Source organism: Equus quagga, chromosome 18 (assembly GCF_021613505.1).
Source record: "Equus quagga isolate Etosha38 chromosome 18, UCLA_HA_Equagga_1.0, whole genome shotgun sequence".
Classification (NCBI taxonomy): Eukaryota; Metazoa; Chordata; class Mammalia; order Perissodactyla; family Equidae; genus Equus; species Equus quagga.
The window spans coordinates 5636434-5652741 of NC_060284.1; the positions used below are offsets into that span (position 1 = coordinate 5636434).

Consider the following 16308-nt stretch of genomic DNA (forward strand, 5'->3'; position numbering starts at 1 on the left):
GGTTTTTAAAAATATTCCAGGTGTTCTTGAAAAGAGCATGTGTTTTCTCCTTGTTCAGTGCAGTGTTCTACATGTGACCATTAAATTACATTTTGGGTTCAAATTTTCTATATCTGTACTAATTTTTTATCTGGTTGGCCTATCAATAATTGAGAGGTTTAAATCTCCTACTTTAATAGGATACTAACCAAGTTTCCAATTTTTCCTTCATATATCTTGAGGCTATTTTATTAGGAATAGTCAAGTTTATAATTATCATACCTTCCTATCATTATAAACTGACCTTCTTCATCCCTAATAACACTGTCGGTTTAATTGTTTCTCTGTTGATAATATGTTCCTTCTTTCTTTTTTTGTTCTGTTTTTAAAATCTTCTTTTAAAATTTGGTACTCTGAAGTATCAATACAACGCACTGAGTCCCTTCTTTTTTTGTGGATTTCTTTTCATTTATTCCTACTTCAGTTGGAATGGCATCTTTCAATACTTTGGGAGAGCCCTTAACCACTGTCTTCGAACACCACCTCTCCTCCATTCTTTCTATTCTGCTCTTCTAGAACTGATTAGATATATGTTAGACCTTTATTCTACTGTCAATATCTTTTTAAATTTCTCTTTCTTACTTTATATCCCATTTTTGTCTCCAAGGTTTATGATGTATAGTTTATCCAGATCAATGTTTCAATTTATTAAATCTCTATTCAATTATGTCTTGTTTAAATTTAATGTTTACTTTTTAACTTCAATAAGTATACAAATATACTTTATTTTAAAGTCCTTTTTAGATGTTTTTCCAAATATGAGTCATCATTTTGATAGTTTCTTAATGTTAATGATGTTTTCACTCTATCTTTTATTTAAATGTTTCACATATATTTTATATTCTTTATCTGAGAATATCATTACCCATAGTCTTCAGGGTCTAGACCTAGTGTTTGGTATTTCTTTTCGTTCTCATTCATAATGACTTGTTTCTTTGCTGGTTTGGTGTATTTTTCCCAAACTCAATCTGAGGGAATCTTAAGAGCCTAGATGGGATGTGCTTTTCTCCAGAGAAGGTTTGTGTTTGCTTATCACAGTAGGTAGGAGATTCTACTGACCTGGGACCACTTGAGAGAACTGAGCCTTTGAAGGGTCTTGGCTTCATCCAAGGATCTCCTTCAGCTCTCTCAATTTGTGGGGGCCCAAGGTTACCGAGGGGCTCTAGCCCCACGTGCTAATGTTAACATTTGCTTCCAGCATCTCTCTCTCCCCCATTTCAGATCACTGCTCTATCCCTTTGTTATTTTTTTCTTTCCTGTTTTTGGTCCTAGGAGCTTTCTCCTTATGTCTTACGAGTTCTTAAAAGTATTATTCAGGATCTAATTGTACTATATTTTATAGTCCAAACAATTCTACAATATTTTATATGTGGGGAAGAATAATACTGTAAAAATTATTTTAGTGACGGATTTTTTAGTACTATGAATCATATTCAAATTATATTTGAAGTTAAATAATCTGAATAACTATATTAATATGTATTTATAGTACCCATATTAATTTTAGACAGAGCAGACTTCAGAGCAAGGAAAACTATCTGAGATAAAGAGAGGCATTACATAATGATAACGATGCTGGTTCGCCAAAAAGACGTAACAGTTCTTAATGTGTATGCACTTAACAAAAGAGCTTCAAAATAGATAAGGCAAAAACTAATGATCTATTTATATTCACTAATAGAGAGAAATGGAAAATCTGCTCTAATATAGCAAGTTCGGTTTATTTCCCTATAACATATTTTCCCTTCCTAAGTTTTGCATATAAAAATGTCAGTCCTTTCCTTTTAAATTGAAAAGAATTTATACATGCATAAAAGAAAAAATAAAACCCATTAAGACTTGGAAGCTTCCTTTCTTTCTTTTATTATTTGACTTAGTGGTTCACCTACTTTTTAAAGATTATGGTAAAGCTATGAGTTCTTCCTCTAGAAAAAAGTACACACAACATAAACACTTTGCATATAATTTCATGGGGCACATATATAACTTTATACACAGTTTCTCCAGACACATACACCACCAGTGTATATCCAGGAATCCTGAAGAACAGAATCAAGGAGAAGAACTTCTGATTTAGGATGTAAACTGCAGAAGCAATGGAGACAACTGAACCATACACACCTTACTTTCTCAGCTTCCTCAGATTCCACAGAGAGCATGACTGTTGGTAGGTCAAAAAGTCTCAGTGTTTCTGTCTCTGTGAGTATTATCTCTATAGTCTTCTCCAGGTCTTCTTTTAAAATTTTCCCAGGTATTGTCCTCAAAACTCGTAAATCTAAAACATATGACTTAATAAAAATCACTTACCAATTGCTATTTTTAATTTTCATTTCACCAAAATATCATAAGGGGTTATACAGTGCAGGTGGCTTTACACGGTCAAGGACCAGGCCGTGTCGTGAGACGTAGTCTACTCAATCCCTCTGAAGCCAAACTGGATCTCACAGCCCATACACAGTCTTGGCTGCTGATATTCCAAGCCTAGACCAGCTTCACACTTGTAGTCACGACCCTAAGGGCATCCCATTACATCTACCCCATAATATCAACAGGGAGACCGGGGTGAGCGATTCTTGATAACAATCAAGAAGATGGGCAAGTGTATTTTGGGAACATAGGATGCAACCCTTTCTTGAGCCCTCAACTCAATTTCTAGTCTGCATCTACAACAACCTTTGATTCTTTGTTTGGCCTTTTTATTAGTTGCCTTTTGATTTAGATTATAGCCTACCTTTAATCATCTTCACCAGGAGCTAAAAAGACTCTCCAGTGGAAGTTCTGGTTCAATATAAGAATAAAATAAGCTCAATATCCATGCGAATAATTCTTTGAAAAGAGTTAGCTGCGAGCCTTTAGGCCAGTCAGAGGCCCACAGTCCTTGGGAAACTTCACTGAGGACAGAGTTTCAGGGCTGGGGGTGCTGGGACTTGGTTGCGTGGGTAATAAAGAGCCAGGACAAGGCACAAAGGTCAGAGCTCTCTGTTAAAAACAGGGTGTGAGGCAGGGATTCGTGGGGCTTTGGAATGGGTATAGCTTTAGGAAAACAAGACTTACAAGGACACACTTTCCAGAGACTAGACTCAGTGTCCTCTTAAGAAGGCCCAAAGCCAGAGAAAAACGCCCTCCTTACAACCGGAAACAATACAGGCCCCTAATTCCACAAACCAGTCAGCCGAATAAGCTATAGAATACTTGTCTAAGATACTTGTCATATATATTAAATATAATAAAAAGTATGAAAATGTTTGTGATAAAATGTTAAATGACAGAACAGAAGGTACAGTACGGTATGACAATGTAAAATACTCATGCATATGGACAGGGTCAGGAAACACAAAATTTAAAATTGCTAGTCTTTTATAGTATTGGATGATTCTTTTTAAAAATACTTTTTAATTTTTATTATTAATGCAATAAAATATAAGAAAGAGATGTTTTATACAGGTAAATCTGGCTAAAATAGATACAGGATAAGTGAAAAAGTACATGAATTATCCAAATGGACACAACTTGAGGTATATCTAGTCCAGTCAGTCCATTGTATCAATGAAGAAAAGGAGAAACAGAGAGGCTAAGCAAGAAGTCTAAGCCTGCACAGGAATACAGGCAGTTTCGAGACTAGAAATATAGGCTCTTGATTCTCTAAATTTTCTTTCTTTTAGACCACCAGATCTTCATTTATGATTTACTTAAATATACTTCAAAGTAGCACTATGGCACAGATAGTCTAATGATAAAAACAAGTGATCTTATATTCAACGTATCAATGTACAGAACCTAATATTGTAACATCTCAGTTATCTGTTACGGCTACAGAAAATCATAGTCTAGTTAATCTTCTACTTAACAGCAGAGGAACTACCATTCATAGCCAAAGCCCTAGGATGGCAAATAGGAGTTTTTCCTGGATCTCTGTATTTATCATTACCTGAATGTTGCTTGAATTTGATGTATATTGAGAAACGGCCTCACACTCCACTATATACCTTCAGAATCTATTTCATGGATCAGATCCCCTAACTCTAAACTGGCCTTACAACCACACCTTGACTACACATCCCTCTCCATCTGGAAAAGCATCACAAATTTATATCTGCTTTGCCTGCTCCTATTTACCACCAGCGATGGCTAGAACAACTTTTCTCCACTCCTGATGGTTCTTCCAGAAGGAGGGAGCCCTAGCAGACAGTCTTGGCTCTTCTTCACACCTTGACTCCTGATGCCCTTGGAAAGGGTTGGAGTAGACCTGAGGTGGTCTAGATCCTTTAATGGATGGGTGGGTAAGTCTGTCAAATCTGGGAGTTTAACAGCAGGCTTTTATTCACATGTCACATTTGGGCTCCAATCTACCATATTTACCCTTACTATATTTTTCGGTTAATTCAGAACTGTATGGGAAAAGGGCTACCTTCGAGATTCCGGTAGCCAGCAATCTAGGAAGCCTTCCTTGGGCCCTACTTAAGCCAAAATTGGTGTAATACAATTGCAACACAATTGAGTCACAGAAGCATTTTATTCTCACCCCTCCTCATAAATGGGTTGTATACAAATCAAGATACTTTCTTTATGAGTTCACGTACAACATATCTATTACTTATTTCTTTGTTCACTGAGACTTTCCAGAGACCATCTGTGTGTAAGACGCTGTTTGGCCCCTACCTTGCAATTAAAACCACAAGCTTTTCTAACCATAATCCCCCTTTTGGCTATACAGTAAAGCAATGGTTCTCAAACTTTAGCATGCATCAGAATCACCTGGAGGGCTTATTAAAGTAGAGATTGCATGGAACTTGCCCTTAGGTATTTTTTAAAAACATGTAATAAACTTTTTGTTTTACAATAGTTTTACATATACTGAAAATCTGAAGAATTTTACAAAGAGTTCCTGTATACTCCCTACCCAGTTTTCCCTAATGTTAACATTACTATGGCACATTTATCACAACTAATAAACCAATATTGACACTTTCTTATTATCAAAAGCCCATACTGTATCCCAATTTCCTTACTTTTTAACTAATGTCCTTTTCCTTTTCCAGGATCTCATCCAAGATACATTACTCTTAGTCATAATGTCTCCTTAGGTTTCTCTAGACTGTGACATTTTCTGGGACTTCCCTTGTTTTTGATGACCTTGAGTTTTGAGAAGTACTGGTCATGTATTTGGAGAATATCCTTCAGTTCAGGTTTGTCTGATGGTAGACAGGGGTTATGGATTCTGGGAGGAAGACTACAGAGGTCAAGTGTCATTCTCATCATATCACACCAAGGATACATGCTGTCAATGTGACTTACCACTGACGATATGAACCCTGACCTGAGGCAGAGCTTGTCAGGTTTCTCTGCTCTAAAGTTACTCTTCCGCCTCCTCCTCTATATCCTGTACTCTTTAGAAGGAACTCAACATGCAAAGCCAACACTTAAATGGGATGGGGAGTTAACATCCACTTTTTTGAGGGAGGAATATCTATAAAAATTATTGGGAATTCTTTTTTACAGGAGATTTGTCTTTTCTTCCCCCATTTATTTATTTATTCAATCATTTATTTATATCAGTATGGACTCATGGGGATTTACTTCATACTTTGGATTATAATCCAGTATTACAATATTTATTTTGTTGTAGAAATTATTCCACCTTTGACCATTGGGAGCTCTCTCTGTTGGCTGCTGTTTCACACACTCCCAACACTCACACACTCCCACCATGTTTTGTTTGGTTATTATGTCTTAACACTTTTTTACGTTCTGACTCATGTTAGATATTGCCTGCTCCAGCCATAGAATGAGTCATTTATCCAAAGATCTCTGGTTCCTTGTATTGGAGAATAGTATTAGGAACCAAGCTCAGGGCAGTGGGTATGCTTGTTGCTCCTGGAATGTCATTCTTTCTAGGCCTGTCTAGGAATGTCTGTTTCAGCCAACAAACCTAGGAATTATTTGCATCTATACTAACCCATGTGTGTGTGTATATATATAATATACAACATATTTATGTATATTCGTCTGCATCTACATTAACCTAAACTTGGACTCATATTAATGTCTCTGATTCTCATCCAGTACCACATGGATAATTCTAACCTTCCCCCCTTGTCTGGCTGTAATTTCCTGCTCCAATGGCAGTGTGAAATCTGATCACCATCCCCTGCCTTTCATTGATTTGTGTGTTCAATCCTAGAATGAATGTACAATGGTTCAGAATTGATCATCCTTACCCCCACGGAGAATAACTCTATCAACTAACCACCATACAGTGGTTATGCGCAGTTCCATGTTTGAAATTTTACGGTCTCTACTCAGTTTCAACATTATTTAGAACTACACTTCTCCCTACTCTTTGAGTGAAGGTATATCATACGTTTGTAAAGCTGTTAGATTCTTATGTCACAGTCTGTATTCCACTCAAGGGTTCTCCAATCTTTTAATTGTGCTTTTTTTTTTAAATGTAGATATATTAAGGTTCACTTTTTGTGATGTAAGATTCTACGGATCTTTATAAATGTGTAGTGTCATCTATCCACCACTCCAGTATCATACGGAATAGTTTTACCGTCCTAAAAAACCCACTGTGCTTCACCTGTTAAGCTCCCCATCTTCTCCAAGCCCCTGACAACCACTGACGGATTTTCTATTTCTCTACTTTTGCATTTTCCAGAATATCATATAAATGGAATCATACAATGCTACACACTAGCCTTTTCAGACTGGATTATTTGACTTAGCAATAAGTACCTAAGATTCATCCATGTTGTGTGGGACTTGTAGCTCATTTCTCTTTATTGCTGAATAATATTCCACTGTATAGGTGTAGCACTGTTCACTTATGCATTCACCTACTGAAGGACACCTTGGTTGATTCCAATTTTTTGTGATTGTGATTAACATTCTGCTAGGAACATTTGAGTGGAGGTTTTTGTGTAGATAGAAGTTTTCAGATCAGTTGAATAAATACTTAGGAGTGGAGCTGCTGGATTCTATAGTAATACTATATCTAGCTTTATACAAAACGTTCAAATTGTCTTTCATATTTGTTGCGCCATTTGCATTCCTATCAGCAATGACTGAGAGTTCCTATTGCTCCATATCTTTGCCACCAATCAGTATTGTCAGTTTTTTGGATTTTAGCCATTTTAATGGATGTGTAGTGATATCTCATTGTTTGAACTTGCAATTCCCTAATAACAAATGAAGATGAGTATCTTTACATAGGCTTATTTGCCATATGAATATCTGTTTTTTTTCTGCTTTATCCCACCAAATCCCCCCGGTACATAGTTGTATATCTTAGTTGCAGGTCCTTCTAGTTGTAGAACATGGGACACCACCTCAGCGTGGCCTCATGAGTGGTGCCATGTCCTCACCCGGGACCCGAACCAAAGAAACCCCGGGCTGCCATAGTGGAGCGTGTGAACTTAACCACTCAGCCATTGGGGCCGGCCCCCAAATATTTCTTCTATTCCATTCTCTTCTACTTTGATGTTCCAATTACACGTTACATCTTTTGACATTGTCCCACAGTTTTTGGATGATTATTTTGTCTTTTTCATTCTTGTCTCTCTTTGCACTCTAGGAAGTTTCTATTGACCTGGCTCCAAATTAACTGATTCTTTCCTCAGCCCTGTCAAGTCTACCAATGAGCCTATCAAAGATAGTCTTCATTTCTGTTACCATGTTTTTTATTTCTAGCATTTCCTTTTGATTATTTTTTATTAATTTTCATCTGTCTGCTGACATCACATACCTTGCACATTGTATACTTTTTCCATTAGAGCTCTTAACATATTAATCATAATTATTTTAAATTCTCTGCCCAATAATTTCAAAACCTGTGTCACAGCTGAGTCTGGGCTTGATGACTTGATCTCTTCAAAGCACATTTTTTCTTGCCCTTTAGCACCTATGACTTGTTGAAAGTCAGACATGTTGAATCAGGTAACAGGTACTGAGATAAGAGTTTAGCATAAGAATCTGTGTTAACCAGGCTAGGAGTCTGGCTATATTTAATGTTTGCTTTAGCTATAGGTATGAGGGGCTTCAAATTCCTTAAGAATCCTTGTCTTTCTGTATCCACCCTTGGCTTTGGGGCTTTTCTTTGTACTGTTCCTTAGCGGAAGCCCATGTTGTCCATCTTGCAGATGTACATCGAGGAGGCTTGATGCTGTGGAGATAAGGTGTGTAGAAGGGAAGGATTCTATAATCTGATCAAATCTGAGTCTTTTAGTGGACACGTGTCTTGGAGTTGTAGTATTTACAAGTGTTTCTGACCCTACTCCAAGGGTATAGTTTTCTTTCCCCTGTCACCAGTTCCCTTCCCTGGCTGCAGCATTCTCAATCCAATTCCTTAAGGCCCCATTCTGTGTTCTTTTTCTCCCCTTAGGTAAGGAAGGAATGCTGGTGCCTCAGGAGTTTTCCTCCAGAAATTCAGCCTCCAGACATTCATGAAAATAGTCATTTACATGTTCCCCAGCTTATGGTAACCTACTCTCAAGAGTTCTATTTCCCTGGACTGCCTGTCTCTCGAGACTTTGGAGCGGCAGTACGCCTGTCTCCTCATTCTCTGATGGGTCCAAGAAAAATTACTAATTTTCACTTTCTCCAACTTTGTCTTCTTATAAGACAGCAGCAGTGACTTTTAAGCTCTCTACATGTTGGAGTGAAACTGGAAGTCCACCCCCAGAGTTTTTGACTCAGTAGATCTTCATGGGGGTGGGTGGTCCTATAATTTGTATTTCTAATAAATTCCTATGTGATGCTGATACACTGGTCTGGAAACCAAACTCTGAGAACCACTGCTGTAAAGAAGAGGTTGACCGCACATTTCTTATCACACAGAAAGCTTTTAAAAATCTTGATGCTCAGGCATCATCTCATAATAATTAAATCAGAGCTTTGGACATGTGACCTAGGCACCAGTATTTTTAATGCTAATTTAGAAAGTTGTTACACATTAGAATCATGTGGGAATTTTTAAATATGTTTATATCCAGAAGTGTGTTAGAGCAGGCTTACACCAGCTTGCAAGAGCTGAATTATCAAATTATCAAGAATTTTATGAGCTAATTTTCAAAGTCATTATTCAAAATTAAATTATATAAACTTACTACTAAAAAAATCATGTTAAAAACAAAGATAATAATTACTTAAGACTCATCACTTCCTGTCATTAAACTTTACTATTATCTAAATTCTTGCTGTTATTTATATCTACTGTATCTGTATGTTGAAAATACTACTAATAACGTGCTGCTGAGCATCTCTTCCCAACTTCCCATTCAGAAATTCCATGTTGGTAGCTTGGAATGTGCTGTGGTGAAAGTATTTATACCATAGAAATTGGCGAATACCTAAATCAGGGCTCCTCCTACCTCAGAGCAGGTAGTTTTACACTTATTATCACACCACTATTTATGCGTAACCCCCCCACTCCCAGATATTCTGATTCAATTAGCCTAGAATGAGACTTGACCATGGCAATTTTTTAGAAGTATACTAGATGATGTTAATGTACATTCAAGATTGAGAAACACTGCTCTAGTCTGAAAGAGCAGCCAGGGGGTAGAAGTAGATTGTTGAGGTGGGATTCACTTTCGAGGCTGACTTTGTAGTTAGAATTCACCAGCACTTGGCCAAGATGATATAAACATCTATATCACTCTTCAAGGCTTCTGGAGGTGAAGTTGTGTTACTGCTATTTGTTTGTTGTTTTTGATGTAGACAAGTAGAGAAAAGTCTCAAGGCAAATCATTACATAAAGATTTTAGTCTTTATATTAAGAGCAATGCAAATCCATCCAAGCTTTTTTAAGCAGGGGAGAATGTGATTAAATTGTGTCTTTATTTTTTTTATTTTTTATTTTTTGTGAGGAAGATTGGCCCTGAGCTACCATCTGTTCCCAATCCTCCTCTTTTTGCTTGAGGAAGATTGCCACTGAGCTAACATCTGTGCCAATCTTCCGCTATTTCATGTGGGATGCCACCACAGCATGGCTTGACGAGTGGTGCTAGGTCCATGCTCGGGATCCAAATCTGCTAACCCCAGGCCACCAAAGTGTAGCATGAGAACTTAACCACTATGCCATGGGGCCGGCACCCTAGATCGTGTCTTTAAAAAGGTCATTCTGGATACAGTTTGGAACAAATTGAGGGTAGAGAGCTGGGAGAGGTTATGACAATAATCTAGTCCTCTTTGTCTGCCTCTGAGAGGACGAGCTTCTCTCCTGCAACAGACACTGCTGATTGCCTAAGTGTTCACTGCTAAGCCTTTCTCCCCTCCCTTGCCTCTTTCCATTAATAGAGGCTGGGAAATCAAGTATTTAGTTTTCCCAGCTAGGGGTGGCCATGTGACACAGTTCTGGCCCATGAGATAAAAGCAGAAATATACAGGAAGAAGGAACACTTCTGGGAAAGCTTTACTGTCCTGATAAATGAGGGAGATGTGACTGATTCTCTTCTCCTTTTCTGCCTTTTCTCCTTCTTTCTGCCTTTAATGTGGATATAATACCCAGAGCTGGGGCAGATATTTTGAGATCCTGAGACAAGAAGCAAGAAGAAAAGGCTTAAGGAAAGAGAATAGGAGAGCTGCCAAACCAGAGGTTGACATAATTAAGCTACAAAATCAAAGGCAAAAGCTATCTACCTTTTAACTTCTTTTTTTCGTTTGTGAGGAAGATTGGCCCTGAGCTAACATCTGTTGCCAATCTTCCTCTATTTTGTATGTGGGACGCTGCCACAGCATGGCTTGATGAGCAGTGTGTAGGTCCACACCCGCCAGGGATCTGAACCCATGAACCCCAGGCCACTGAAGGGAAGTGCATAAACTTAACCACTATGCCACCGAGCTGGCCCATCTCTTCACTTCCTTTAATGTGAGAAAAATGTCTTTATTTGTTCAGGCTAATGGTAGTTGGGTATTCTGTTACTTGTTGTCAGAAGCATTTCTGTTACACCAAAAAGAAGGGTCCATCAAGCACTTTTGCAACCTTATCACTATTTTCACTAATCCTTTATTATCATCTTAAAGGAAAAGACAACCTTTCCGCATTCCAAGGCCAACAGTCCCTCAGGTACATGCCCATTCCTTCCAGCACTTTTGATCCCCCATTATTTCCTCATTCTTTTATCTTCACTTTCGTAATCCTTTGCATTACCTCATGTTTTATCCTTTGCCTGGAATGGGCTTCTCGTACTTGTTTTCCTGACAAGTCACTAAGCATCTTTAAAAACCCAATTCAAAAGGCAGTGATGTTCTCTGTGAACATTCTTTCTTTTTTTCACCTCAGAGGCGTTAACTCTTGCTTTCTAAGTGCTCCCATCACCTTCTGCACGTCTTATCATGGCATTGATCACAACCTGTCGGAATTCTTTGTCTCCTGAGTTAGACGTTGAGCTCTTTTAAAACAGGGCCTGTGATGCCTGAGGCTAGTGGTCACTGAGGCAAAACAGCCACCTTGGAAGCTTTAAAAAACATGTAGATACCACCCTGCTTATTCTCTTGTAGACGCTGCACAGGCCAGCATTTGGGAATCGTTACCGTAGTTCTTATATTTCAAGGACCCAAAGAGTAATGAGCATATTTGCTGAAGAAATCGTGGAGTGTCGCTGAAATAAATGATTGTGTTTTCATTACCTGTAAAACTAGCCAATCTTTCCCGTTTGTAGGATGGCTCTTCTAGGTCTTCTGTTATCGATTCAGTAGTCGATACACTGGACTTAGAAACTGTGCTGCTGCCTAAAACCGACCTTTAACAATGAATAACAACATTATCCATGGATTTAGATTCCTTATGAGAAACTAAATACACAAATAAAGCCTGATCAGACTGAGAAATCAAATATACTATAATCAGGTAAGCAAAATGGATAAATTAGTTCTTTAAACATCGAGTTGATTTTTAATGTTTTTTTAAATAAAAAATCATTTAAAATATATCTTAGAAATAAGACGTGGCAAAGTTATGCCTAAAGTCCTTCAATGGATTCCCAATATATTTAGGAGAAAAATCCATAATACAGCCTACCTACACAGATTCTCCATCTTCATTATCACTGTTCCCTCCATCCCACCCTCCTTTTTTTTTTTTTATAGTTTCCTTAATCTTGTGGAGTTCTCTTACTCTTCAGGGCCTTGGCCCAAAACACCTTTCCTTTCATTTTTCTCCAGGTTTCTGCTCATCACTCAGATCTCATCTTAACTGTGACTTATTCAATTTGATAAAGGTCCTCTCAAGATTTAATGAAAAGAAAATCTATGGACTCAGGGGGAAATCACTATATTGAAGAATCCAAAAGTAACTTCCTTAAACATATGAACTTTACATTATTATGATATTGCATACTTTTTTTCCTGTTCTATTTATAGTCCCAACTGCCCTCCAAAGGGGTGAGTCCAGATTACTGGGACATCCTTTGTTTTGCAGAGCACTCCCATGGCTTCTACATGCAAATTTGGAGGCCGACTGTAGAACAGCATATTTTCTCCTAAAATCACATGCTCAGACAACATCTGGAACTTTTAATCTGTCAGGTTGAAAGTTACACACTCAAATATTTGCCTGTAATCTTTAGATTATTTTAGAAACTACTGTTTTATTATTGCAAAGACTCTGAACTTCTCTACCGTAAGTAGCATTAATTTCAATTATACAAGTATCTACATAATAAATGCATAACATTTCATTTACAAGAAAAAAAGATAAAGCAAGAGAGAAATCAAACCCTAGGAGAACAGGGATTTGTATGAAAGAATAGGAAGAAAAAAGGAAAGCCACCCCTTCCCATAATTTGCAGCATAAAAGAAACTGAAGAAATATGTCTGTGGGTACGTGATGCTAGCCCTCATCTTTCGGTTCCTCAGGAAATCTTGAGTAAAATCTACATGTTTTTTCACAAATGTTTTGGTGTAAGTGTACAGGAACTTCTTAAGACATGCAAAGCTCTACATCTAATTTAAAACGTGAGAGGAACCTAGAGACGGTACACGAGCATCACAGAGTAGAGCTGGGAGACTGAAGACAACTGACCTCTAAATTACATACATGCACTTAAATGGAAAGACAACATATATGATATAAAAAAGAACTACAGAATTATATACTCTACCTTGTAAACTGCCCTAACATACTGGGATTTAGCGTATTCTGATAAAAGCTATAGGAAGATATATAGTCGGACCCACGTGATCCTTCTTGTGACGTCAGTAGTTTACTTGGCTTTGCTGTACCAACATGTGTATCTGAACGGTAAAGGGGTCGGGGAGTAACATCAACTCCATTTGCATCAAACACCTGTGGAAAATGGTAATTTAAAATAAAATAAGTGAAAAAGGTTGGGTTTCTGAATAATAGGTCCTAGAAAATGGAAATAAAAGTAGTAGAAAAAAGATAAGTATAATGTTTCTAGGATAGGATAAACATGAAATATTAAATAAGTGATTTTATGCTTAAAAAGTTTTTTAACTAGGCATACATTTTTTAAAAAGTCTTATTCATGTTTTACCTGTATACAAGTAAAATATATTAATTTTTAGAAAATTCAGAACTGCATAAATATAATTCATCCAGATTGTTAATATTTTGGTACATTTAATTTTTATGTATAAGCTTTAAAAAAACGTTATGTTTCATTTAACATTTTATTAATAAACATTTCCCAAATTATTATATATTTTTGGTTCATTTGTTTTTGGTTCATTTTTAATTATAAAATTTAACACAGAGAAGTGCAATTAAAACACAACCATATAATTAAATAATATAAAGCAAATCTTATAATCACAACTAAAGTAAAAAATTAGAACATTGATAGCACCTCCAGAAAACTTTGCCCCTCCTGGGTCATCGATAGCACCCCCAGCCTTTGCCGCTACTGGATCACAGCCTCCCCTCCCCATCAGTGACAATCATTAGCTTGGTTTTGGTTATCATCTCCTTTCCTCTTTTTATAGTTTCATTAAGTATGGATTCCTAAACGACAGCATTTACTTTTTACAACTTGTATTGAAGTAAAATATACAGACAGAAAAGTGTACATATAGATGTACAGCTTAATGAATTTTCAAAACTGAACACATCCGTGTACCTGGCACTCAGATTTAGAAGCAGAAAATTACCAGCATCCCGGAAGTTCCTTTCATGAGAGTCACCAGCTCCACCGAAGTTATCCTGACACCATGGGTTAGCTTTGCCTGTTTTTAAACTTTATTCAGATGGAATCATATAGTATGCACTCTTTGGTAACTGGTTTCTTTGGTTCAATAGTACATTTGTGAGATTAATTCACATGGTTAAGTATAGCTGTAGATGGCTCATTTTCATTGCTGTATAATATTCCATTGTGTGAATATGTCACAATTTTATTTATCTATTCTATTGTTCACGGATATTTCTGTAATTTCCAATTTTTCGGCTGTTACAAATGGTGCTGCTATGAAGATTGTTGTACATGTGTTTTGCTGAATAGGCTGTATGAATTCATGCTGGGCATATACCTAAGAGTGGAATTACTGGGTAATGGATTATGTATATGTTCACTCTAAATAGATACTGCTAAAAAGTTTTCCCAAGTGGTTCCCACCAACAATGTATGAGAGTTCCCGTTGCTCCAGACTTTTCCAGCACTTGGTATTTATCATGTTTGTCAATGTAATTTAGTTTTGCCTGTTTTTAAATTTTATACAGTCATATATTATGTCTGACATCTTTTGTTCAACAATATGTTCTTATATTTCTCCATGTTGTTGCATGTACAGTAGTTCGTTCATTTATTGATGATTCTAAAGTCTGTTGGATTAGTATATCATATTTTACTTATCTATTTTACTTTTAGTAGATGTCAAGTTGTTTCCAGTTTTGGGCCATCATGAAAACTGTCTCAATAAACATTTATATATAAAATATATACATTGGTATACATGAGAATGTATTTCTCTAGGGGGCATATAGATGTGGAATTGATGGGTCTCTAGATTAGATAACCCAAAACTGTTCTACAAACTGGTTGTAACAATTTTCATGATTACCAGCATTGTATGACAGTTGCTGTTATTCCACATTCTCATCAACAACTAGAACTGTCAAATTTATAAATTCAAGCTAGTCTGATATGGGTTTACAGGTATCTCATTTTGATTTTAATTTCCACAAATTTGAGCTTCTTTTCATATATTTATTCCCATTTTTATTTCCTTTTTTGGAGGAGAATGTCCCATTCAAGCCCTTTGTACTTCTTTCTATTGAGTTCTGTCTTTTTTAAACTGATAATGGAGTTTATAAAATATTCTGAATGTGAATCCTTTCAGTTTTATGTGTTGGAAATGTCTTCTTTCACTCTGTGGTTCATTTTCTTTGTGATATCTTTTAATGAAGAAGTTCTCAGTCTTAATGTAGTCAGATTTATCACATTTCCCTTGACGGTTTACGCTTCAGATGCCTCATTCAAGAAACCATTCCCAATCTTGATGTTACAAGGACATTTTTATATCTGGCGTTTTGCATGTTTAGATCCATAATATACCTGGGTTTGAGTTTTGTGTATAGTATGAGAAAGGAAGCCAATATATTTTAACCTGTGTGAATACCCAATTATCTCAAAAAGAGTTTTTGAAAATCCTGTCACCTCCACATTATTCTGTAGCGCACGGTTGTTATAAGACAAGTGTTTAGACGTCCTTGAGTCAATTGTAGGCTCTGTCTATCCCTTTGCTAACGTTACGCTTTTTATTAAATTTGATGTCTAGGAGAGCAAGTCCTTCCACCAAGTTCTTATTCAAGAGTATCTTGGCTATTCTAAGCTTTAGAAGTTTCATACAAACTTTGGAATTACTTAGATGAGTTCCAGAAAGAAATATAATAAAACAAAAAACTCCTGAAAATTTGACTGAAATTGTACAGAATCTATGAATCAAAATTTGGGCATAATTGATATGCTTACAATATTGGCTCTTTCTCTGCATAAACATGGTCTATTTCTCCATTGTTTGGGGCTTCTTTAATGTCTCCCAGTAAAACTTTATAGTTTTGAAAATATAGGTATGTGCATCTTTTCTTTTATTTATCCGTAAGTACTTAATACATTTTAGAACTATTATAAATGGTATCATTTAAAAATATGTAATTTTGAACCATTTGTTGCTGGTATATAAATATAGAATTGCTTTTTAAAAATTTGATATCCAATAACCTGGCTAAACTCTCTTATTAATTTGATAATTATCAGTAGGTGATTTTTTTTTTTTTTTTTTTTTTTATGTTATGATGGATTACAAGCTTGT

The 16308-nt window shown here is 36.5% G+C and overlaps 1 protein-coding gene across 1 annotated transcript in view; it reads right to left on the reverse strand.

Moving 5' to 3' along the window:
* The window catches only part of DNAI4 (dynein axonemal intermediate chain 4), a 90052-nt gene that overhangs the window by 53969 nt on the left and 19775 nt on the right, over positions 1 to 16308 (reverse strand). The window contains exons 3-5 of the mRNA XM_046645242.1: positions 13140 to 13324; positions 11668 to 11780; positions 2161 to 2314 (exon numbers count right to left, since the gene is read on the reverse strand). Of these exons, the coding sequence (XP_046501198.1) occupies positions 2161 to 2314; positions 11668 to 11780; positions 13140 to 13324 (452 nt within the window). The remainder of the gene's footprint in view (positions 1 to 2160; positions 2315 to 11667; positions 11781 to 13139; positions 13325 to 16308) is intronic.